Here is a 23700-nt window from a genome sequence, read left to right on the forward strand (position 1 = left end):
GGGAATTTATGAGAATTAATTAGCATCAGGTATACGTGGTAAGCTGTTACACAAATAATAAGAATAAAAAGAAAACAATAACTAAATATGAACTATATACAACCCAACTTAAAATCAACCTCCAAAGGTGCCTGGGTGGCTCAGTTGGTTAAGCGTCTGCCTATGGCTCAGGTCATGATCTCAGGGTCCTGGGACAGAGCCCTGCATTAGACTCCCTGCTCAGCAGGGAGTCTGCTTCTCCCTCTCCCTTTCCCTCTGCCTCTCCCCTCGGCTCACACTTGCTCGCTCGCTCTCTCAAATAAATAAATAAAATCTTAAAAAAAGAAATCAACTTCCAGCTAAAATCTGCAACAGAAAAAACAACAATAACAACAACAACAAACCATGGGATCACAAAACAAGGTTCTGTTTATACTTGTTCTATGAAGAGGAATCCTTCCCCACTAACCCCCTCGCCCTGGTTAAGTACACCTTAACTATTAACATCATCACACAAACATCAGAATTCTCCCTAAGCCCCCATCTGAAAATCATGCCAGTTAAAATGCGAACATAATTATCAAACTTGAAATGTAGTATCCTTGACTTGCAGTCTTTCATGGCGGCCCAACATTAAGCCACAACATAGACTGCTCCCTCTAACAACAGAAGTGTGTACACAGACTGTATACGTGGGGGTTTCTGGCCAAGGCGGTGTCTTAGGATAAATATGGGGTAGGCTGAGCCAGGGAAGGCATTTTGGGGTAGGAGGGCTCTGGTAGAAATGGACAGCAGGACCATCCTTGGGAAACTGAGAGCAGATACACTTTCAAATGAGCTACAGAAAGATGTGTGTCACATGACCCATCACCGTGGTGGGGGCCAAAGGAAAGCCCTCAGGCAGACTTCTTTACTCCCACCTGATTTTTACCAGGGGTGAGGAAGTGGGTACTAGGGAAACTTATTATTTAGTTCCCTTTAAAATGTGTACGACCCTCTTTTTTCTCCTGACTTCCTTATAACCCATTTTATAGATGAGGAAGCCAAGACTCAGAGAAGATAGGTGACTTGCCCCAGACGTAGTCTGGAAAGGCTAGAGCCAGGATTTAAATCTAGCTCTGCCGTCTGTTTTCCCTTCCACTTTTCCTTCCAATAGAGCTTAGAACAGGAGTCAGCAAACCACAGCCTGTGGGCCAAATCTGGCCCATTGTTTTTTTTTTTTTTTTAATAAAGTTTTATTGGGACATATATGCCCATTTACGTGTATTATTTATGGCTGCTTCTGCACAATGATGTGCAGAGTTTGGTGACAAAGAGTAGAAGCTGCAAAGTCTAAACTATTTACTCTCTGGCCCTTTACAGAAAACATTTGCTGATCCCTGGCAAACAGCATCTAATTGCTACCTGGGCACAACTTCGGGAGGTTTGCCAGGCTCCCAGGAAGAGGTGAAAACCATCTTATTTACTGAATTTCTTTCCTTTTGTTTGCTGAGAAGTGACATCAGTCTTCTTTTTTTCTTCCCACCCACCAGCCATGAGCTCACAAAGGCTGGAGCCTTATGGATTCCCCGAGTGTTTGTTTATAAGCCTCTCTCTAGCAGGACACTTTGTCTCCAAATCACTGCCAAACTTAATAACAGCATCGACCACGTCATCTCCCACCAAAAACATACGGGAAACTTAGCTCTGCGCCCAGCTGGGTGGATGTCAGATGCGGAGAGCTGCAAATTGCCTAAACAAGGACAGATGTAGCTTGTTTTTGCCTTTCTTTTTCTATTTGAAAACTTTTCGGGGGGAAGATGAGAATGCCGTTAGGGAAATGGATGTGTTGATTCTAATTATCTGAGTGGGCAGCAGAGGTGACTAGCGGCAGGATGGGCTCCGCGTCATTTACCTGGAATGCAGCCAAGGCAAAGCTGGGGAAAGGGGAGAATTCCAATGAAGCCAGTGCCCAGGACATTGAACACAAATAAGGAGGCATCCATGAACCCACGGGTTACAAGGCAAGACGGCACATTGGGAGCAATTTTCCCAGAATCGTCTAACGGGAAATGATCCAACCACTGACCTAGGCTTCTATCTTTGCTCTGAAATTCAGAGTTGGTTGGTTCTCAAAGGGGATCTGAGGTGCTGTCTTCCCTGGATCTCATTCTTGTGGTGATGATGATGGTAGTGATGATGATGATGGTGGTGGTGGTGTTGGTCATGGTGATAGTCATGGTAGTGATGATAGTGGTGGTGGTCATGGCAGTGGTGACAGTGGTCGTGATGATGGTGGTGGTGGTGATCATGATCATGGTTGTCATGATGATGATGTTGCTGGTGGTAATGGTCATCATGGTCATGATGGTGGCGACAATGATAATGGTTGTGGCAATGATAACTGGGAACATGATGACAGTGGTGGTGGGGTGATGAGGATCATGATGGTAATGGTGATGATGGTGGCAGTGATGTTGATGATAATGAGGGGGCTGGTAGTAGTAGTGATAATGAGGGTGAGGTGATGGTGGTAGTGAGTGATAATGATAGTGATGAAGATGATGGTAATGATGATGATAATGATGGTGGAAGGTGATGATGGTAGTGGTGATGATGATTGCTATGGTCTGGATGTTTGTGTCCCCCAACCCCAAATTCTTTTTTTTAAGATTTTATTAATTTATTAATTTATTTATCTATATCATTTATTTGTTTAAATATTTATTTATTTATTTGCTATTATTTATTTATTTTTATCTTATTTATTATAAAGAGAGAGAGCAAGGGAAGTAGACTGCCTGCTGAGTAGAAAGCCCAATGCAGGGGCTCCATCCCAGGACCCTGGGATCATGACCTGAGCCAAAGGCAGAGGCTTGACCCACTGAGCCACCCAGGTGCCCCTCCCAACCCCAAATCCTTATGATGAAAGCCTAATCCCCAAGATAAAGGTATTAGTAGGTGAGGCTTTAGGAGGTGATTAGACCATGATGGTGGAGCCCCTCATGAATGGAATTAGTGCTTTTATAAAAAAGGCTCCAGAGAGCTCCCTAACCCTTTCCACCACTTGAGGACACAACAAGAAGGTGCTAGCTACAAACCAGGAACACAGCTCTTACTAAAACATGACCATGCTGATGCCTTGGTCTTAAACTTTCCAGCCTCCAGTGTTGTCAACACTAAATTTCTGTTGGCTAAATGCCACCTAATCTGTAATATTTTGGTGTAGTAGCCCAAATGGACCAAGAAAATGATGATAACAATAAGTTCGCTTTGCATCAGCCACCACGACAAGCATTTAAACACACTGTCTCATTAAATCTTCCCCACAACATTGTGAAGGGGTTGCAGCGACTATACCCATTTTAGAAGAGAACAGAGACACAGAGAAAGTGAGCATCTTAACCAAAGTCACACAGGAGGAAAATGATGGAACTATTTGCATCGAGGTCTCCTTACTTCCATATCTTGTCCTTCTGTCAAGCTCTCTCTTCATTCAACATTAATTTTTTTTCATGCCTTGTATATGCTCAGCAATGTTCTAGAGCAAAGGTGAACATATTTTTTTTTCCTGTAAAGGGCCAGATAATAAATATATTTGAGATTTTATGTGTGAAGTGGTCTCTGCCACAGTCCCCTCTGCCATTAGAGTGTGAAAACAGCCACAGACAATACATAAATAGTTGTGACTATGTTCTAACAAAACTTTATTTACAAAACGGAACAGAAACAGAAGACAGGCCAGATTTGGCCCTCGGATTGCAGTTCTGCTCACCTCTGGTTTAGATCTCAGGATAGCCAGAGAGTTTTGTGGTGTGGCCTCAGGGGCCAGTGTAAGAATCGGAGGGCTCTACTTTGATCTAACACAAATTTGCATTAGCTTTGGATTTAAAGGTGGATGGAACTTTGCTATTTAAAAACAACAACAACAACAACAACAACAACAACGTGGTACTCTCTGGCTAACTCCTCCCCGCCTCCCAGCTGAAAGAAGCAAAAGGGTGCATCTCCCCAGAGATAAGGTGACACATCTGGAATCCACATCTGGAATAAGCTGGAGGTACAGAATCCACCTGGAAGGCACCAGAGAAAGGGAGGGATCTACAGGGACTCTCTCGCCTTTCATTTCTCAGCACTGCAGTTTAATAAGAGGTGGAACTTCCCCCGGTCTGAGTCTGAGGCTGGAGAAGCCTCAGATGGGACAAAGGAGCCTAAATAACTTCCAGTTTGAGATGCTGTGACCCTGTGCAGAGGTCCTGGGGTGCAGGGGTGTGCTCCTTCCAGAGGAGGCTGACCCCATGACATACCCAAACCTCGCAGATCCATGACCACCAAATTCAAGCCTCGCACACCGTCTCAGCAGAAAGGGCCTTAGAGACGATCCAATTCATTTAACAGAGAGAGAAAGTGGGCCCCGCTCAGGGAGAGGCATGACCCCAGGTCACACAGCCTGGAAAAGGCACAAGTGGGGCTTCTGAATCCAGGCCCCCTGACTGCCAGGCAGGCTCCTCCTGTGACAGGAGCTGCTTCCTTGGGGAGCAGGGAAAGGAAAATCAGGCTGCCCACTTCCGGCCTCCTCTCCCCTTTCTTTGATATGTCCTACTTATGAGACCTCCCAACTGCAGGAGTCACAGAAAAGATGTAACACAGAAAGGGGAGAAAATTCGAGGAAGAGCCAAGAGAGTAAGTAGAGAAGAGAAAACATAGAGAGAACCTGGGGCAGAGCAGAGGGTCAAGGCACACAGATACAGCTGCTGCAGTGGGCCTCCAAGGGCTTCTCTCTAGAATCCATTCCCTGTCCTTCTGGTTTTCCTTGGGGGAGCTCTTCTTCCCCTACTCTCCATTAGCATGGTTAGGCTAGGGCTGACTCTATACCAGGATTCAGGGCTGGGCACGTCTCCCAGAACCATCTAGTCAGAGAGACTGTACCCTTTGGCCCTGATGCTTACTTTCGGGAGGGGCAGGGACCCCAAACCAGGCCCATCGGAATCAGTGAGATTCCATCTCTGGACTTCTGTCTGAGTTGTTGGGTACAAGGGACCATCTTATCCCTGAGGCTGGTTTGCTGATCATTTTTTAGCACGACTGCTGCCCCTAAGAAGGAAAAGCCTACCTGAGAATGGGCATGGAGAAGACGGTTCAGCCAGTGGTGTCCTGGTAAATATTTAAAACTGGCTGGGGGAGGGCGGAAGGAGGGAGCCCTGTTTGGAGGAGCATTTGCCAATTTCCATGGTATAAATTCTCTTTCAGTCGCTAATGTCAGTCTTCCAAACTGACATCCTCAAGCACACAGTTAGGAAAAGATAGGCACAATTAGCTCTGGTGAGCTGATGTGAGTTGACCCTAGCATATTACCTTCAGTCTGTCCACATCATCTGAGCTCCTGAATTCCACTGGACCTGAAATCAGAGGTCTCTAGACTTTTCCATTCGATGAGCCTATATATTCTCTTTCGCTTAGGCCAATTAGAATTTTGTTTGTCACTTACACCCAAAAGCGCCATAATTTAGACCAGTTCGCTCATCTTTTCCTGCTACATTACACTTGCAATTCCAAACCAGCCAGTTCTCCCAGTAAAAACCATTTTATTTCGCACTTCTTCATCTATCCTCAAGTTCTGAGGTCTCCTTCTGACTTCTCAATATTTAAGCTCAGCCAAAATAAAAAAGGGTCCCCAAAAGAGATGAATCACCCTTCCCACTGAATCAGCATTTGGAATCAGATCATCAAGTCTGATTTGGGGACCCCTCAATTTCCTTGGGACCACTATCTTCTGAAGATGTCCAACCGTGCCAACGATCCTGCTTTCAATCATGAAGATTAACCTTCCTAAGCCTCCCTGACATGCAATTAAGCGAAGCATAATCTCATCTAAACAATTTGAACTGGATCTATTTGAATAATTTAATGTACACCTGCCACATTCAATCAATACTTGCCCCCCTTTTCTTTTTAAAATAATTAACTTTGTGCAGTTAAGTTACTCTAATTTCCAGCAAGTCCAAAGTGACTAAAGTTCAATCGGTGAAGTCTCAGGGGACAAGATTAGTATCTACTCTTCTGTTCACCATCTCAACACTCCATGCATTATTTGTAATTGGTATTAGCAACTTTAAATTCTGATTAATTACAGGAGAGCCTGTTCTCAACGCAGAAACAAAGCCACAAGTCGGGGAGTAATAGACCCAATTATTCTGAGGTAGGCTTTCCGTAATAGATTTTATTATCAAGATATCTCATCTCAGAGGCAAATGCTAAGAAGCTCATTTCATTAGACGCTACCACCTCTTGAACTGAGACAAGCACATTCATCGTTTGGGATAAAGATAGCTTGGAAGAATTCCGTCCCAGATACATGTCTGAGGCTAGTGGCACGGGGTCCCACATCCCTTTCGGGACCAAGTTTCTTTTGGAGAGACACCTTTGTGGGGAGACAGACAGAAGCCTGTGGTGCCCAGAGGGGGCAGTGACATAAATACCCACATCCCCCGCCTGCCAGCTCACCGAGAATGCAGGAGGCCATGACGGGTGGCAAGCGAAGCAGTCTGAACAGGGAGTTTATAAACGTGTTGGGCCATTTTGGATCACACTGAGATAACGGGGTGGTAATTAGGAGAGCTATCTCCCCGTCAGGAGAGCCATAAAAGGTATTATTTACACCCTGCTCATGGCCCCAAATGCCCTCCATATGGAATGCCTTTTTAAATACTTCAGTTCCCAGCCAAAATAATTCATCTTTATGCTCTGAAGTTCACAGTCATTTCCTGGAGGAAAACACACAGAGGCTTTTTTTGTTTTGGTTTGGTTTTTGTTTTTTAAGATTTTATTTATTTATTTGAGAGAGAGAGAGAACACAAACAGGGAGAGTGGCAGAGGGAGAGGAAGAAGCAGACTCCCCATGAACAGAGAGCCCGATGTGGGGATTGATCCCAGGATTCTGGGATCATGACCTGAGTTCAAGGCATATGCTTAACTGGCTGAGCCACCCAGGCGCCCTCCCCCCCTTTTGGTTTTTTTTTTTTTTTTTAAAGAAAACTCTTAATTTAGGCTTTGGTAAATACCTCCCAGCAAAGTGATGTGAGGGGGCTGTGTTCCCTACTACAGTTTGGAAATATGGGTCTTGGGGTGGCTAAGAAAACCCAGCAAGAGAAAACAAGAACAAACGTGAAAACTAAGGCCTCTACCAATTGGGGACAGATTCTCAGAAGACAGGAGAAGGCGGACAAGAGGGAATGACAAAGGAGCTCGCATGACCTACAGAGCAAGGACACGGGATAAACCACTCCAAAAAGAGTAGATGGGGTCATACCCATTTCATAAATGATGCCAAAGAAGAGCTTCCGACGGTGAAGTCATTTCACTTAAAAAATAGTCCATGAATGATGAGATTTGATTTAAGAGCCTTTGGACCCCACAGCTACCCTCTTTCCACTCAACACCACAACCTCCAACTGGGGCACAGTGACCCCACAACAAGGAGACTCCAAGCGATTGGTGTGCTGGGAAGGGTTCCTACCAGTGTGCACACGCTAACTGCTAAATTTTCCCGAACTTTGCAGGCCGGCTGTCCAACACAACCACCATGAATTAAATGGTACAAACTTCCAAGTCAATAAATCATATCAAAAACAAAGGTTAACTACATACTTAAAATGCATGCTTCCTAATTATTTTAGGACCTTTTTACTACCATCCGTGCTTTTAAAGTGTTTGGTTTCTATCCTACATGGGGGGGTGGCCTCCTGATCCCATGTTCAAAGACGTCATGTTGTTGGCTTGCAATCAGCCCTGGTGGGAGATTGGAGAACACTACACACCAGGACTCACGTGCCCTGGAGAGCTTGTTGTTAAACTCTTACTAGCACACGACTGGGACTGGCCCAAGCTTTCCTTCTGGGAGCACCTTCCCAGATACAAATTCACTCCAACCTCTTGATCACATCAAGGGGAGGTCTCCTCCTTACGGGGAGTAGGGAAGCCTTTCCCACTCCCACTTCAGAAGGGAGCCAAGACCCTCATGGCTCGCCCATTGTCTGTTTCAGGCCTTACCTTCTTTTCCCTTCACACCCCTCTACCCCAAAGGTGGAAAATACACCCCCAAATAAGACCCAATAAATAATTCATGGGCCATAAATAATTTATGCTGGATTTAACAGAAGTAGAGCCGTAAGTGGTTGTCTATTAACTATTTATGATTTTGCCCAGGCGGCTGACAAGCCAGGCTTGGTGAGGAGATCACACCCATGCTCCCATGTTTTATTTAAACATTATTAAAAGTACACAGTCTGCAGCAAGGCCTTCCATTCCGTTCAGAATTAACTTCTGCTGTGAAGTCACCTCTGGGGCAGGGCTAAACTTGGGACCAGGTTTTATTGGCATCACTCCTGTCCTTTCCCTGTGAGCCTAGGGAGTTAAGCTGCTGTCCTCCTCCTGCCCCTTGAATTCCTCTCCTCCTGATGTGCATGTCCCCTCCTCCAGTTTCCTGTGACCTCAGGGACATCATGTCACCCCCTAAGCCTGTTGGGTCATCTGTAAAGTGGGAACTATCATGAGCCTTGCTTTCAGAGTTACTGTGAGGGTCATATGAGAACAATGATCTCAACAAGGATGCTTTTGTTTCCCAGGGCATGCTTGGCAATGTTGAGATATTTCTGATTGTGATGACTTAGAGTTGGGAATTCCGGGGGAAAGCTCTAGCACCTAACAGGTAAAAGCTGGGGAGGCTATGAAATACCCTACAAGGTACAGGCCAGTCCCCCCCAACAGACAACTATCCAACCCCAAAAGTCAATAAAACTTAGACTACAGAATCGGAACCAATATTGCTTTTTGTGACCCATTTTTTTAAAAAAAAAACTACACTTCAGTGTGGAAATATTGTGTGTCTAAAACTTACTGAGTAGGAGAATGGGTTTGAGTTGGTCAGATCTAGGTTCGGATTCTGACTCTGCCACTTGCTGGGAATATGACTCTGGGAAAGGGGCTCAGGGTATCCGGATCTTGGTCCCTTTATTGATAAAATGGGGATAATCTGCTCACAAGGAGAGAATGAGAGAACGTGTGTAAGTGCTTAGCCCAAGGCCCAGTGTGATACACAAACACTAACTACCCCCAACATCACTACCATCAACCATCAGGTGCATGGGATAGGATGGGGAAGCAGAGCTAGCAGATTCAGGGTAAAGTTTAAGTAGAAGAAGAATCAGAGTCAGAGGAGGAGTGAGAGATGAAAGGAGAAAGAAAATATTGTGATATCTATTAAGTCCCTACTGCATGCTATCATTGGCACTTTTAGGTAAATCATCTCATTTGATCCTTACTGCCACCCAATGAGATCGGCTGCATTATATCCACGCCCTCCCATTGTAGAGATGGTGAAACTGAGGTCCTGCCATGTTAACTTAGCTGTCCAAGCTCTCCGACTCCAAGTCCAGTGCTCCCTATACCACCTTGTAAGTAAGCTGAAGAGTGTCTCCCCAAAATTCATGATCACTAGAAACCTCAGAATGTGACTTTGTTGTAAACAGGGTCTTTGCAGACATAATTAGTCAAGAGGAGGTCATATGGGATTATGGGTCCTAAACCCAATTGACTAGTGTTCTTAGAAGAAGAGGAGAGAACAGAGAGGCAGAGAAGAGAGAGAAGACCATGTGGACACAGAGTGATGTTGCCTCACAGAAAGAACACCTGGAACTTCCAGAAACTGTATGAGGAAGAAAGGATTCTCCTGCATGGCCAGCCTTCAGAAGGATCAGGGCCTTGCCAACACCTTGATTTCAGACTCTGGCCTCCAGAACTGTGAAATAATCAGTTTACATTGTTTTAAGACAACCAGTTTTTGGTAATTTGTTACTGTAGTCCCCAAGGAGCCACGCATCCTTGATGCACCCACACACACAAGTCAAAGAAATTATTTGGGAGAATGAGATTGGAAGCGAGAGAGACAGAGGTGACATGTCTGCACCTACACAGGTGGCGGACAGTGGGAGCTGAGGAAGAGCAAGGGCGACAGCAGAGGAGGGCAGGTGCAGGGTGGGAGGAAGGGATTCTGTGGCTGCCACTCAGCAGAGGAGCGGCAATGAGAAAGAAGGAAAAGAGAGAAAGGAAGAGGAGGTTAAGAGTCGGCATTTATGTCCCTGTCTGTGGTATGTCGCTGCCCTTCTGGAAATCTGGATGTTGTCTAACACCCAGCAGGCATTTGCTGAACATTGCTGAATGCAGGTGTGCAGAGGCCACAACGAACAGGATCAGACAACTGCTCCCCAAAGCTGCCAGCCAATACCGACACATCATTGAAGACACCCAAGTGCTCTTTTCCGCATCTCCTGGTTATATCAATCCACTTCCTCCTCCGCCCACACGTCCCATCTGTATCAGAATCATTTAAGGGCACCTGCATCTCCTCCTCTTGATCTTGAGATCTCCAAGGCACATTTCCTGGGTCATTCATGTCGGCATGATGGGGTGAACCCAGGGGGAAGTGAGAAAAGGCAGGAGGTGCTTCAGTCAGTAAAGGGTGGGGATAACAGTAAGGACTTCCTGGAGGTGGGACCTGACTTGGGTTTGAAGGTTGAGTGGGCAGGGAGAGGGATGCATGGGAACAAAGATGGTGAGTCAACAAAACATGGCATTGGGTCCTTTCTTCCTTGCGTAGAACATGCATGGTCATAAGAGGCAGGCAGCCAAAGGCAGAAGGATCTGCAGAGGCTAGATCTCAGATGCTCTGGGAAGAAGCTGGGTTGTGGATCTGAAGGCAGTGGAGAGTTGTGGAAGATTTCTTAGCAAGAAGAGTAACCCAGGAAGACATGTGCCTTCTGGAAAGATCTTCTGCAGGGATGAGTCAGAGTGGAGGCAAAGTGGGGAGACTGGTTGGAAGGTAACTATACAGCCCCAGACCAGAGGGGATGGGGCTTAATTAAAGAGAGAGGAAGCAAGGATGGGAGGAAGATGGGAGGGGATGGATTTTTAAAATACCCAAATAAGGTAAAACAACAGACCTGGCCATTAATCTGTGAACAAGAGAGAGACAGGCCACTGGGATTTCAGGCGTGGGTCACTGGGTGGTCACTAAGAGTAAGAGGAAGTCCAGTCTATGTTTTTCAAGGCCTGGGAAGCTTTTGAAAAACTTGCCCCTCAGCTCAGGGGCAAGTTGAGGGTAGGGAGTCAGGCCAAGGTACTGGAGAGTAAACCCAACAGGTGTGGCTGCCAGAACAGGTGCATCTGGAGGAGAGTAGGCCCTCCTGTCACCATCAGCCCTTCCAGCTGCCCTTGACCTCCCTCAGTTACCCTGTCCTGGGGCTGAGGTGGCTCCCCTGAGCTCTGTAACTATTGAAAAACAACAGGACATAAATCCACAGATGAGCTGTCTCATCGCTCCCATGACAAAGGGACTTGAATGATTTAGAGCCAGAATATTCTTTTTCTCCATAATGGCTCCTGGAGTCGCCAGGAATAGTACATTTACTAAAATTAATGGCAAAACCTCATTTTTCTTTTTTCCGGGAAGAGAAGTTCCATCGGCAGGGTAATTGATCCTGATCTGGACGTGCCGGTGCACCAGCTAGGGGTGTAAATCATTCACACGAAACAACTCGCAGCCCTTTAAACCAACACCAACAGTGACAAATGGCACAGTCTGGGACAGGCGGAAGGGAACACGAAAGGGAGATCCATCAACATCCTTCCCGCTTCTCACCAGGGCCCAGCGGGTGGGATCTTTTTAGGGGTCTCCCATAGCAGAGTCATTTTTCAGCAGGATTGGGCCAGAAGGGCAGGGTGGGGTCACAGGGACGGCTTTAGAGCTGGACACATGGGGACGCCCATCCCACCTCTGCCACTCCCAACACCACAGCCCTGGGCCAAGCACCTTATGTGTCTGTCCCTTCAGACACACCCACTGCTGGACTTGGTATCAGTGTGAAAGAAAACCACATCTGCAAAGGGCCTCGCATAGGATGGATGGACTGGATAAATGGATGGATTGGTGGACGGACAGATGGACCAATGAATGCATGTATGCATGCATGCATGCTTGGACTGGGACATTAGAGAATTCATTCTTTCCCTCCCAGGGAGATTTGGACTTAAGACATGGAAAGTGAAAGGGGCAATGCTTTACTCAAAGAAATGGCTGGTGGCCACAATGGCCAAGGGGTCAGCTGGCCTATCCAAGAATCCCCCCAACCCCACTGGAAAGACACCTTGCTTTGCCTGTGAACACTCAGAGCTGCCATCACAGAAGGATGCATAAAATACACGAATAAGGGCTTTTGTGCTATCTCTGCATTTGATGTGAGCTCCTTGAAGGAAAAGGTATGTCTTTCTTGTTCCCTGCTGGATTCCCCAACACTGAGTACTGGGCATGGCCCATGGGAAAAACTGAGGATACGTAGCTCATGAAGGAAAGGACCAGAATGCTGACTGCCTTGCAGGCTTTCTGTAAAATTTATTAGAGAATACATGACCTGGGGAGGCTGTTCCCTCGTCTTACAGGGGACAGAGGAGGGCAGATCGGTGGCGTGGATGTGAACCTAGAGAAACCTGGAGAAGTAGGATGCCACACTGATGGGGAGTGGGTTTCCACAACTGGGCACTCCCACTGAGCTGCTTTTTTGCCCATACTGCAAGCTTCTGCAAAATGGGAGCTTTAAGAATCCTTGCTGCTTCCCAACAATGCCCACCGCTGAGCCATGCCCTTAGTTGGTGCTGAACAGACACATGTTGAATGAATTAGTGAATAAATCATACAAGGAAAAGAGGACATCCTGTCTTCTCCCAGTGGAAATATCCCAACCCCATAGGCGTATTTGAGGGCAAATAGTTTGATGAGTGTAGGATATTCACCATTAGGAAGGGTTAGCCAACCTGACATTATCCCCTCCGAGCCTTGCTAATCGACAGATTCACTGAAGAAACAAGAGGAACATGATCACTGCAGAACACCAGCTGGGCAGGGACATGCCCTCTGGGTAGAAGCGTGGCCCCCTAAAACCAAAAATCCTCCTAGAATCTGTCCATGTGACTTTTATTTGGGAAAATAGAAAAAGTGTCTTTATGGTTCTCATTAAGGTAAGGATCTCAAGATAAAATCCACCAAGAGTCAGGGTGAACCCTAAATTCAATTATAGGTGCCCTTCCTTATAAGGAAAGGGCAGAAGGGTATTTGAGACACACAGACACAGAGACAACAACCATATGAAGACAAAGGGAGATATGGGAGAGATGTGGCCACAAGCCAAAGAATTCCTGGAGCCATCTGAATTTGGAAAGAGGGGGAAGAATTCTCCCCTGGAGCCTTTGGTGGGAGTGTGGCACAGCCCACACTTTGGTTTCAGACTTTTGACCTTCAGGCAAATTTATCTGATGAAAGAATAAATTTCTGTTGCTTTAAGCCACGCAGTTTCTGCTGCTCTGTTATGGCAGCCCTAGAAAATACACCGCCCAACCACAGATAGGCAAAAATAAGGGAAGATTTCAGTCTTGGTAAACTTAGGAAGCATCTTGCAATCAAAGCAGAGAATGATGCAGGTCTCCTGTCAGCATATACACAAGCTTTGAGTTTTATAGTGTTTTTTTGTTGCTGTTGTTTTGTTTTTATTTTGATTCATCTATGGGGGTTTCTCTCTAATCTTTTCAGTATTTTAGGGCCTTTAAAGATCCTAACATGTCCCTGAAGTAGGGATAGGGAAAGGAAAAGGAGAAGGGGAGGAAGGAGAGGAGAGAGAGGAAGAAAAGGAGAACAAAGAAAAGAGGAAGAAAGACACTTTGATCCAGCCAGCCCGCCTGGGTGTCTGGCCAGTTAAAGAAGACATCAGAGGAGACAGGCTGGGATGTTCTCTTGCTCCCAGGCAGAGCGGGCGGGAGGGGACTTCAGCTGCTTGAGAAACAGGGCCAGTGAATGAGGAAGTCATCCTGTCAACTGGAGGAAAGAGCCTTTCTCTCTTCCTGGCCGTGGGAGGTGGAGGAACTGCCAGTCATGGCTCTTGGACTTTGTCTGGGAACCTGGGTCTCTGTGCAGAGCCTCACCTCCCCCTGCATGACAGCCACGCTGATGGCTTGTCAAGGGCAAAGCTGATGAGAGGGGCCCTGGCTGTGGCAAGCAGTGGCCCGAGAAATACACTTGCTACAGGCAGACAAGCTGCTGAGACCCATCACAAAACCAGAGTGGACAAGATAGGAAGGAGATAAAGACTGTGATTTAGAGACCTTCTGGCCAAGACTCAGCACGTGCTGGGTTATCTCAGTGATGGCTCCCTGGTGGGGGCAAAGGGAGTGCCAGATGTCTCCCAGGTCCCAGAAGCAGGCACCTGGAATCTTAAGGATATGGGACCTCATGGGGAAAAAGAGCAGCCAGCTCCCTCAGAGGCCCTGTGATCCCTGCAGGAAAGTCTCCATAGAGTGTGATGGGAGAGACTCCCACTGGACAGGAAACATACTTTTATCTCCCCCTCCTATTTCTTCCCTGTGAAATTTAGTAAGATCCCAAACTCTGCATTTTATTGATTTTTATTTTTTTATCATTATACTTCCTTTTTTATCTGTCCTAATGGGAAGAGATTTTTAAGTACTACTTGGACCACAGGAGCAAAGCGTGGTTTAGCCAATAAAAGCACAGACTACAGGGTTGGACAGGCCTGGGTTTAGATTCTTACTAATGCGTAGCCTCGGGCAAGTGAATGTACCACTCTGAGCCTCAGTTTGGTATGTTGATGGGCCCTTGCCTCAGTTTCCCCATCTGTAAAATGGGGACAATATTGTGATTTACAGGGTTGTTAGGAGGATTTTATGATATGGATGGTAAGACTCCATGCAAGGTAGACATTTAATCAACCTTGGTTCCTTCCTCTTCCCAAGAGGCTGCCCTGCCTTTGGAGTGGAAAGTGTGAGGCAGGAAAAGAAAGTCTGGAATTTGAAATGTACACGTGCTGGGGGGCCATCCAGCAGCAGTGAATGCCATTGGTCCACTTTGGGCCCGCCCCCAAAGTCCGCAGCCAATGGCAACGTCATTTCCTTGCCCAAACCTTTCTGGTTTCTCCCTGCTTTCCGAAGGCCCCGGGGAACAGCCCAGGTGGAAGCTCACATTCAAAAGGCAGGAGGGCACTCCTGCACCTGAAATCCTCCATCAGATGACAGCCAGCATTGGGGACAGCACTCACCAGCTCCATGCACCTGCGGCTGGCCTCCGCCTCACGTTGCACCAGCTCTTCCATGTCCGCCTTCAGCTCCTCCAGGCGCCGCTGATAATACTGGCTGCTCTCCCGCTGCTGGGACTCGGACTTGGCCGCCTGCGTGAGCTCCTCACCCATCTTGATCAGGCTGTCCCGAAGCCGGATCACCAGGACCTGGATCAGAGCGGAGAGCACACACCCATCTTGTTATTAGAGGCCAGGGGCAGGGGATAGGGGGCTCCGGGAAGAGAAATCCTGTGCTCAGTCTCTCTGCATTTGTATAAAGTCATCAGGATGATCATTCTGATTTCTGCTACAGAAAAGAAGAATTTACTTTAAAAACCTAGTCAATGATAACTGCTATACCGAGAGGCAGCCTTGCATATGGATAAGCACCCTGGTTGTTTATTTGTTTTTATAAAGATTTTTATTTATTTATTTGACAGAGAGAGAGATCACAAGTAGGCGAAGAGGCAGAGAGAGTGAGAGAGAGGTGGAAGCAGGTTCCCCGCCGAGCAGAGAGCCCAATGCAGGGCTCAATCCCAGGACCCTGAGATCATGACCTGAGCCGAAGGCAGAGGCTTAACCTACTGAGCACCCAGGCACCCCAGCACCCTAGGTTTTGAATACGCTCTAGGTTCAATCCTTACCACTACCTCTTCCTGGCTGTGTGACCTTGGGCAAGTTATTTAACCTTTCAGAGAGACAGGAATGATAATAGGGATGCTGTCAGAATTGAAAACGTTAAGTTCTGCAGACGGCTCAGCTCAGTGCCTGGCACACCAGGCATTCTAGACAAGGGTTGGGAATTATTAATATTTATAGCAACCCTCATCATTTTATGAAGCTGTGCGTTGGGGCGCACACCACATTGGGAAATCAAAACCCCTTCCCCAGCGTGGGTTTTGGGTTCCCTATTTGTAAAACAAGGAGGTTTGATCAGATAATCTTCCATGAATGTGCCTCAGCTCTTAGCTTTAAGGCATTTTCCCTTTTATGGGTGTGTGTGGGAGGGGGACAAGCCAAGAGGACACAATGAAACAGTAAAGAGAAAGGAGCTGTGGGCATCACCATTGCTAGAGAAAACAAACCCAAGTACTGTTCTGCAGAATTCATTAGTTGGCCAACAAGCCCGGAGCCAATCGATTCTGATGGGCAAATACTCGAGTGTTGACCTAAAACTGAGCCTGCATGAATATTTTAGGCCCTTGCTCACGACTCTGAGCCCCTCTCCAGATCAGAGCCTGAATAATGGTCTAAAAGAAAAGCTTTACTATTCAATTGCCCTTCGCCTTTCAAATGGAGTTTAGCAACAATTTCAAAGGGCAGCAGGGGGGTTAAAAGGAAGAAGATCAGTTCACAAATGGTGTTCCCAAGGTACCTCATCTCAAGGACCTGGGATTCTACTAAATTCAGATCATGATGGCAGAGGGGGGAAGTGAATTTGGACATAGAATCTGCCACTGAAAGTTTTCTTTTATTGTAATTTTATTTACTTCTCTGCTATCACTTGATTATGCTAGAATCAAGCTAAAAAAAATCTGAAAGAGCCCAACATTATGTACACTTAAAATGTAGGAGATCAAAGTGTTCCGAGGTGATCTGCAGAGACAATTATGCCTTGAGAGATCCCCTGAGCAATTCTGAGAAGCACTGAGGGTCAAGGAAAAGAAGAATCTTTCTCTGTTCTTCATATAAACCATCCTTCTTAGAGATGAAATGCCCAGCAGGGGATTGGGAGAAGGTTTCTAAGTGAGGAATGCAGCCTCCCATTTCCAGATGCACCATCATCCTGTGGCTAAGCCAGCTGACTGCAGAGAAATTATAGCCTAAGAACAGTGAGGGTCTATTGTCAATCTAGTCCTGTCTCTGACACTACCTAGCTGTATCTTGAACAGGTCACTTGACCTCACTGGGCACATCTTGTAGTTTATTTGGTGGGACAGATCCCACCTGCCCCATGGGTTTGCGATGAACTTCCAGAGGAGAGAGAGATGAGAAACAGCTTTGACAATGGTGAGGTTCACTGGGCCATGGCTCCTGTCACTGGCCCACAGAGCTAAAGGTAAATGTAATCATTGAACCTTGCCCCAGCCCGTCTACGTATTACCTGCCCTTCTCATGGTCCAGCAGGCAATGCCACCTCCTCCTGGAAGCCTCCCTGATTCCCTAGCTTGAAAAGACCAACATCTCCTAAACCTCCCAGCCCTCTCTCTGTATTTATACACATATTTCACCCACATCTCCTACAACACTCTATGTTTCTGGAAAGTGGAATCTGCTTTTTTGTACCTCCACCTGCCATGCACCTAAACCAGAGCCTGGTACATACTAAGAGCAAAATATATTTCTGCTCAAAGCGAGTGTTGCATGCATAAGTATATGAGAGGGTGGATGGAGATGGGCAGGACAGGATCAGTGGATAAAAACGTGGACAGACAGAAAGGTCAAGGTCTGAAGAAAGGGAAGGATCAGAGGAAGAGAAGATAGTGGAGAAAGGAAGGAAGAAGAGACAGAAGGGGGATGATGGATGGAGGTAAACAGAGGTGGATGGAGGTGGATAGGCTGGACAGATAGGTACTTATGGGACCATGTGTCTGAGGCAGGCAGAAAGGAGGGAGTTGGGGGGAAGGAACACTGATGGGAGATGGTAGAGGAATCTGGATTCAGAGAAAGGCATGAGCAGATGAAAGGATGGTCAGAGGATGGACAGAGCATTTACAAAAGCCCCACTGCTTTCACCCTGAGTAACATCTGCATGTCTGCCAATACCTCAAATCTCTTAATCTGCACTTTCTGGAACTCCGTCTTGTTCTCCAGGTCACAGATAACCGCCTCCTGCCTCTTGACAATGGCTCGGTCCACCGTGGACTGCTCCAGGTATTCAATGCGCATCTGAGCCACCTGCAGCTGGGGGCGAACCCGAGACATCCATTGGCCACCTGCTGGCCCCAAGTCCCAGCATCAAGACACATACAGGACTTAACGCCAGACCCATTCACACCGCCTCCTTCTTGGCTCTGATGATATGTGTTCAAGGGACAAGCACAAACTGTCAGTACCCTCCCAGCAGCCCATGCCCTGGGGTCGCTGAGGCTGGAGGTGATGTTTACTGTGTGTCTTCAGCATCTAACACAAAACTTTCAATCAGCAAGCTTCGGGATCCCAGCATGCAACCAAGTGTGGGCTTGGGACCCAAGCACATTAATCAGAGTTCAAAGCCAGGCTCTGCCCCTTTCCAGCAGGAGGTACCTGGGCAGTTCGCCTCCTTGAGCTCCTTCTTTCATTTTTGTGTGTGTAAGGACTGATGGCCATTAGTAGCTGGTATATAATAAGCACCCAGCAGAGGCCTCGTGTTGCCATTATTTTTGTGCTGTTGGTGTTACTCACACCTAGGGACATTTGCTCAAGGCCCTGTCACATCGGCAGAAACCCTAAGCAGGTGCACACAACAGTTCGAGAAGGGCTTCGAGAATTGCATGGATAAGAGCAACCCTCTAGCTAATGAGTGAAACTCAGGGGTGTTTGGAAGAACCATGGCTTCAAAGGAAGATTTCACAAAGGATGAGGAAGGATCCTGTCTCGCCCAGACCATCCCTTTGTCCTTGAGAACATTTCTCAGAGGAGGAAAATCTTGCACAGAATGGCTGATGAGTTTCACTGCATAGGGCATGTCTGGAGGCTGAACTGGCATGAGCAAGAGTCAGTGTGTGTGTGTGTGTGTGTGTGTGTGTGACTCAATTGAGTGTGTGTCCACTCAATTCATTTGGTGCACAGCTCAAATGTAGTGAGTAGACGGATGGATGGATGGATGGATGGATGGATGGATGAGGGACAGTTTTCCAGGATCAAAACAGGGAGGTCCCAGAAAGACCCCTTCCTTTCCTCCCCACCACAAGGGCAGCTCTGAGCACGTACTTGTTCTTGAAGTTTGTGCTTCTCCTTCTTGGCTTCCTCCAGCTGTAGCTGCAGTTCTTGGATCTGTCCAATGTCAGTAGCAGACTAGTGAGACAAAAAAAAAAAAAGTCACCTTGAGGCTTCACTGGGGACCTACCGCTGGCAAGCCCTTCTCCCCACTTCCACCCTCCAGATGTCTCAGAGCCTCCGTGACAATAGCTTGTTCCAAAGAGTTACTGCTTACATCCTCCCCACATCGTCCATCTCAGTGTCTGCTGAGTCACTCCCGTTATATAAGCCCATGGCTTTGGTCAACCGCCCAGCACACTATCAGACACTCTTGAGAGCCCAGATGGAAATGGGCTGGCCATGGCAGCAGGGCCAGATTAGAAGGGAAGGGGACTCCCGAGTGTGTCAGGTGACTGGGATTCTAGACTTGGATACTGGCCTTGGCCTTTCTGTCCCTCAGTATCCCCATTTGTAAAATGGGCTGAGAGTCTCTGCTTAGCTCCTCTACCTGGGCTGTGTTCAGAGATGAAATGAGGCAGTGGAGACTATAAACGTCCTTTAAAAAAAGGAGAACCAAACTGTTAAGCATGATTATCTCTGAAGAGAGGAATTCCAACGGGCAGGAGGGCCCCTCGCTTTCTATTTTCCACCTGTCTTTATTATTTAAATTATTTATGACACACATATGTGTATACTGTTTCTGTAATTGATCCAATGCAGAAAGTTCCCTTTGACCCAAAATAAGTGTGAGTCACAAAGGCAGAAGAGGGCATAGGTTATTTCTGTGATAACTGTTGTAATGTCAAGGATATAATCGGTTATTTTTTTAAGATTTTATTTATTTATTTGACAGAGAAAGAGAGATCACAAGTAGGCAGAGCAGCAGGCAGACAGAGAGAGGGGAAGCAGGCTCCCTGCTGAGCAGAGAGCCCGATTCAGGGCTCGATCCCAGGACCCTGGGATCATGACCCGAGCCAAAGGCAGAGGCTTAACCCACTGAGCCACCCAGGTGCCCCAAATTGGTTGTTTTTATTATCATTATTCCTTTTTTGGCAGAAATTCCCCCAGATTCCCATCTCGGTAGGATGCATTTGAAGTCTGGCAGGTAAGGTATCATGGATCCCCTCTGGGGTATAACGTGGGGAAGATGCTCCTTACTCTTGGAGGAAGTTGCTCTCTCCACCCCCCAGTTATCAGAAACCTGCCAGGGATCCCCATCACTCATCGGTCTGTTTAACCCCAAAGCCTCTGCTGCACCCCATCCTACCACCATGCCTCCTGACTGTGTCCTGGGTCTGGCCACCTACCCACATCTACTCCACTCCCCAGTACAAGGCAGCTAACCCTCTCCCTCTTGTTCTGGTCCCTAAAACATTTGCTGATAATTCCCATCACACATAAAATAAAATCCAAACTCATCTCAGCTTTCGAGCCCCCAGTCTGGCCCTGCTCTGCCGGCCTCGCTGAGCTCCTCCTGGATCATGCTCCCCTCGCTGGCCTCCTTCCAGCCTCTCAAATGGGCCATCTTAGGCCCTTTGCCTGTGCTGTTCCATCTGCCTGGAATACTTCCCGCAACCCTCACTTCCACCCAACCTAATTAACTCCTGTGCCTCATTCAGATCTCCATCTGAGAGTCACCTCCTTGGGGAAGCCCTCCCTGACCTCCAACCGAGGTCAAGATTTACAGAAACGTGCTCATTTCTTTTCCAGACACTAAGCTCCTTGTGCAAGTGACCCCGCTCTGTTCTGGGTGATTATATGAGGAGGTCTGCCCAGCCCATTCACCTCATGTGAATGCAGGGACAGGACGTGATTTTCTCAATCCAGTATCTTTGGCATTTCATATGGTAGCAAATGCATGGTGGGGGCCCAGTAATTATTAAACAAATGAATGGATATAGACATAGATTATGGAGAGGCAGATGGATAGATGAAAGGATGGATGGAAGAATGGGTAAGCAGGTGGAAAGATGACTGGGTGGGTAGGTGGGTGAATGGGTAGAGGTATGGGTGAATGGGTAGAGGTATGGGTGAATGGGTATGGGTAGATGGGTGGCTAAAATGAGGACAGGTGAATGGGTGAATGGGTATGGGTAGATGGGTGGCTAAAATGAGGACAGGTGAATGGGGGACGGATGAGCAGAGGAATGGTGGATGGATGAATATTTTGATGGGTAGTTAGAAGGGTATGTGGGTGTGTGGATGTGTAGATATATGTACACATAAATCAAAAATTTTCCTGGTGGAGATGCCTTCCAGGAATGCACACCCATCTGAAGGGGACACCCGCCTCCATTAGGACATGAAATTTCACTGTCCCCATCACTGTAGCATCTATCCCACCCAGGCCCTAGGATCAGAGAGCGGCCTAATCACATCCCCTTTCTTGACATCTTCCCCGGCCCCCCACGCCCGGCCCAAGGCCACTAAACCTCCTTCCACTCTCCATCGCCACCTGAGCAATGAGGTCCTTGTGCTTCTGCATGAGGTCGTTCAGGTCGTCCTGGTCCTCGTCGATGCGCTTCAACAGGTCCGCTCTCTCAAACTGCAGCCGGTATAGCTGCTCGTCCACCTGGAGGGAGGCAGGACAAGGGTGAGGGGGCAGCTAGAAGGGTGGCTGGGAAGGGGACACCACGGGCCTCAGGAAGAGCCAAGTGGGGAGGCTCACCTGTGAGTGTGTCAGATGAGTGACCATGTACTAGAAAGGATGGTCATGGGTGTGTCCATGCATGATGTGTGTGGGGGGGGGCACACATGTGGTTGTGTGAATGCATATGTGCCCGTGATGGCTAGACATCTGTGTAAGCCCACATGGGCTCACATTTCATGCCTGGGACATGCACGTGAATACAGACCTCTCTGAGTACAGATTCTCTCTGAGGACCAGGACTCTGTTCTGTTCACAGGTCTATTCCTCTCCCCACCCCGCTGTACCAGGCCTGCCTACAGCAGGTGCTCAGGAAATGTGTCTTGGGTGGTTGGGTAGAAGTGATGCATATTTTACCTAAGAGGGCATTGATCTGTGTGTCTGGTGATTTTGGAGGTGAGGCGTGCATTCATTTATGTGCGTGTGTGCATATGAATGTTTGTGGGCAAGTTCCTCTTAACCTGGTGCTAACAAAATCTGGAACAAAGGGGACCTTGAGACAAACTTTTGCCTATAAATCTGTGGCTACACTTAAATTTTAGGATTTCACATGTGGAGTAAAAATTTAAGCTCACCTTGTATGCACAGATCAGTGACTTAGAAAGGCACACCTGATTTCTGCCAATATAGTAGATTCATAATATGTGTTCACTTCCCCCATTCAGGGGTGAGCACGTAGTAGGTTCATAATAGATGGCTGGGTCCGTTATAGGAGTGAGCCTAAATGTGCCTGTGAGAGAAACGCTCATCTCCATTTATAAGAATGAACATACACCCGTACAATTATAAAGGCCAAGTCCCTTGTAATGGTGGTAAGCACACAGGAGGACTACAACAGGTGCCTGGGAACCACTTACAGCGGTGAACACACTGTGGGAATACTATAGACATTTCTGTTCTCAGGTAGGGTGCTGAGAAAACAACAGGTTCCTACTGAATACATCCCCACCATGCTGAGCACACAGTAGGTCTACCTTTGCAGAGGTGAACACACAGTCAGCCCTCATATATGCCCTGATATCTTTATAAGGCTCAGCTCATAGTAGGATATCTGTGCTCTCAGGAAGTCCCCAATAAGTGCCCTTTGTCTCTCTTACAGTGTTGAGCACAGAGTGGGCCCATGCTAGCCCCCACAGCCCTGAGCTGGCCCGGGGCCCCACAGTTCCAGGAAGGGACAGGTACCAGGTTCTTGCTCCGGGTCATGTTCTCCAGCTCGCTGTGCATGTTCTCCAGGTCCACAGTCAGTGCCTTCTGCGTCTTCAAAGCATCCTCACACTTGGCTTCACTCTGCTCCAGCTGTGCCAGGCAGGAGAATGAGAAGAGAAGAGCCTCAGAAGGCCGCCTCCTTGAATGCCCTTCCCCTCTGGCTCGGGCCCTCTCCGGTGGCACAATAATTTACAGATGGTCCCCATGTCTTTGCAACTATTCATCAACCCACAACGAGGGGAAGCGACTGCGTTTGCATCTGAGGCGGCCAGATTCTGAGCTACTCAAAATTGAACAGGCGCTGTCCCATGAAATAAGGCTAGTCCGCTTTGGTGCCAGGAGCTAGGCCCCAGCCCCACTCAGCGAATATTTGCTGACACTCACTTAGTGTGTGCCGTGAACAGTCAGCCTGGGCCCTGGCCCACCATGGGAGAAGGGGAGTCAGAAAGGGACAGCCTCATTGAGCAGCAAAGGAAGGAAGACATGGAGACACTAAGAATACAAGATGAAGTCAGGGAAGGCTTCCTGGAAGAGGTCCTTGAAAGTCAGTAGGAAGTTGACAAGGAGATGCTTCCTTTATTTATTTTTTTTTTAAGAGAAAGAGAGAGAGAGAGTATAAGCTGGGGGAGGGACAGAGGGAAAGGGAGAAGGACAAGCAGGGCTCCTGGGTGGCTCAGTGGGTTAAGCCTCTGCCTTCGGCTTGGGTCATGATCTCAGGGTCCTGGGATCGGGTCCCACATCGGGCTCTCTGCTCTGCAGGGAGACTGCTTCCTCCTCTCTCTCTCTCTGCCTCTCTGCCCACTTGTGATCTCTCTC

At 47.5% G+C, this 23700-nt stretch overlaps 1 protein-coding gene across 1 annotated transcript in view; it reads right to left on the reverse strand.

Moving 5' to 3' along the window:
• MYO18B (myosin XVIIIB) overlaps positions 1-23700 on the reverse strand; it is a 250379-nt gene that overhangs the window by 54717 nt on the left and 171962 nt on the right. Inside the window, exons 35-39 of the mRNA XM_082698791.1 lie at positions 22861-22974; positions 21487-21603; positions 19044-19127; positions 17898-18035; positions 15114-15299 (exon numbers count right to left, since the gene is read on the reverse strand). Coding sequence (XP_082554917.1) covers positions 15114-15299; positions 17898-18035; positions 19044-19127; positions 21487-21603; positions 22861-22974 — 639 coding nt within the window. The remainder of the gene's footprint in view (positions 1-15113; positions 15300-17897; positions 18036-19043; positions 19128-21486; positions 21604-22860; positions 22975-23700) is intronic.

Source organism: Mustela nivalis (assembly GCF_964662115.1).
Source record: "Mustela nivalis genome assembly, chromosome: 14".
Classification (NCBI taxonomy): domain Eukaryota; kingdom Metazoa; phylum Chordata; class Mammalia; order Carnivora; family Mustelidae; genus Mustela; species Mustela nivalis.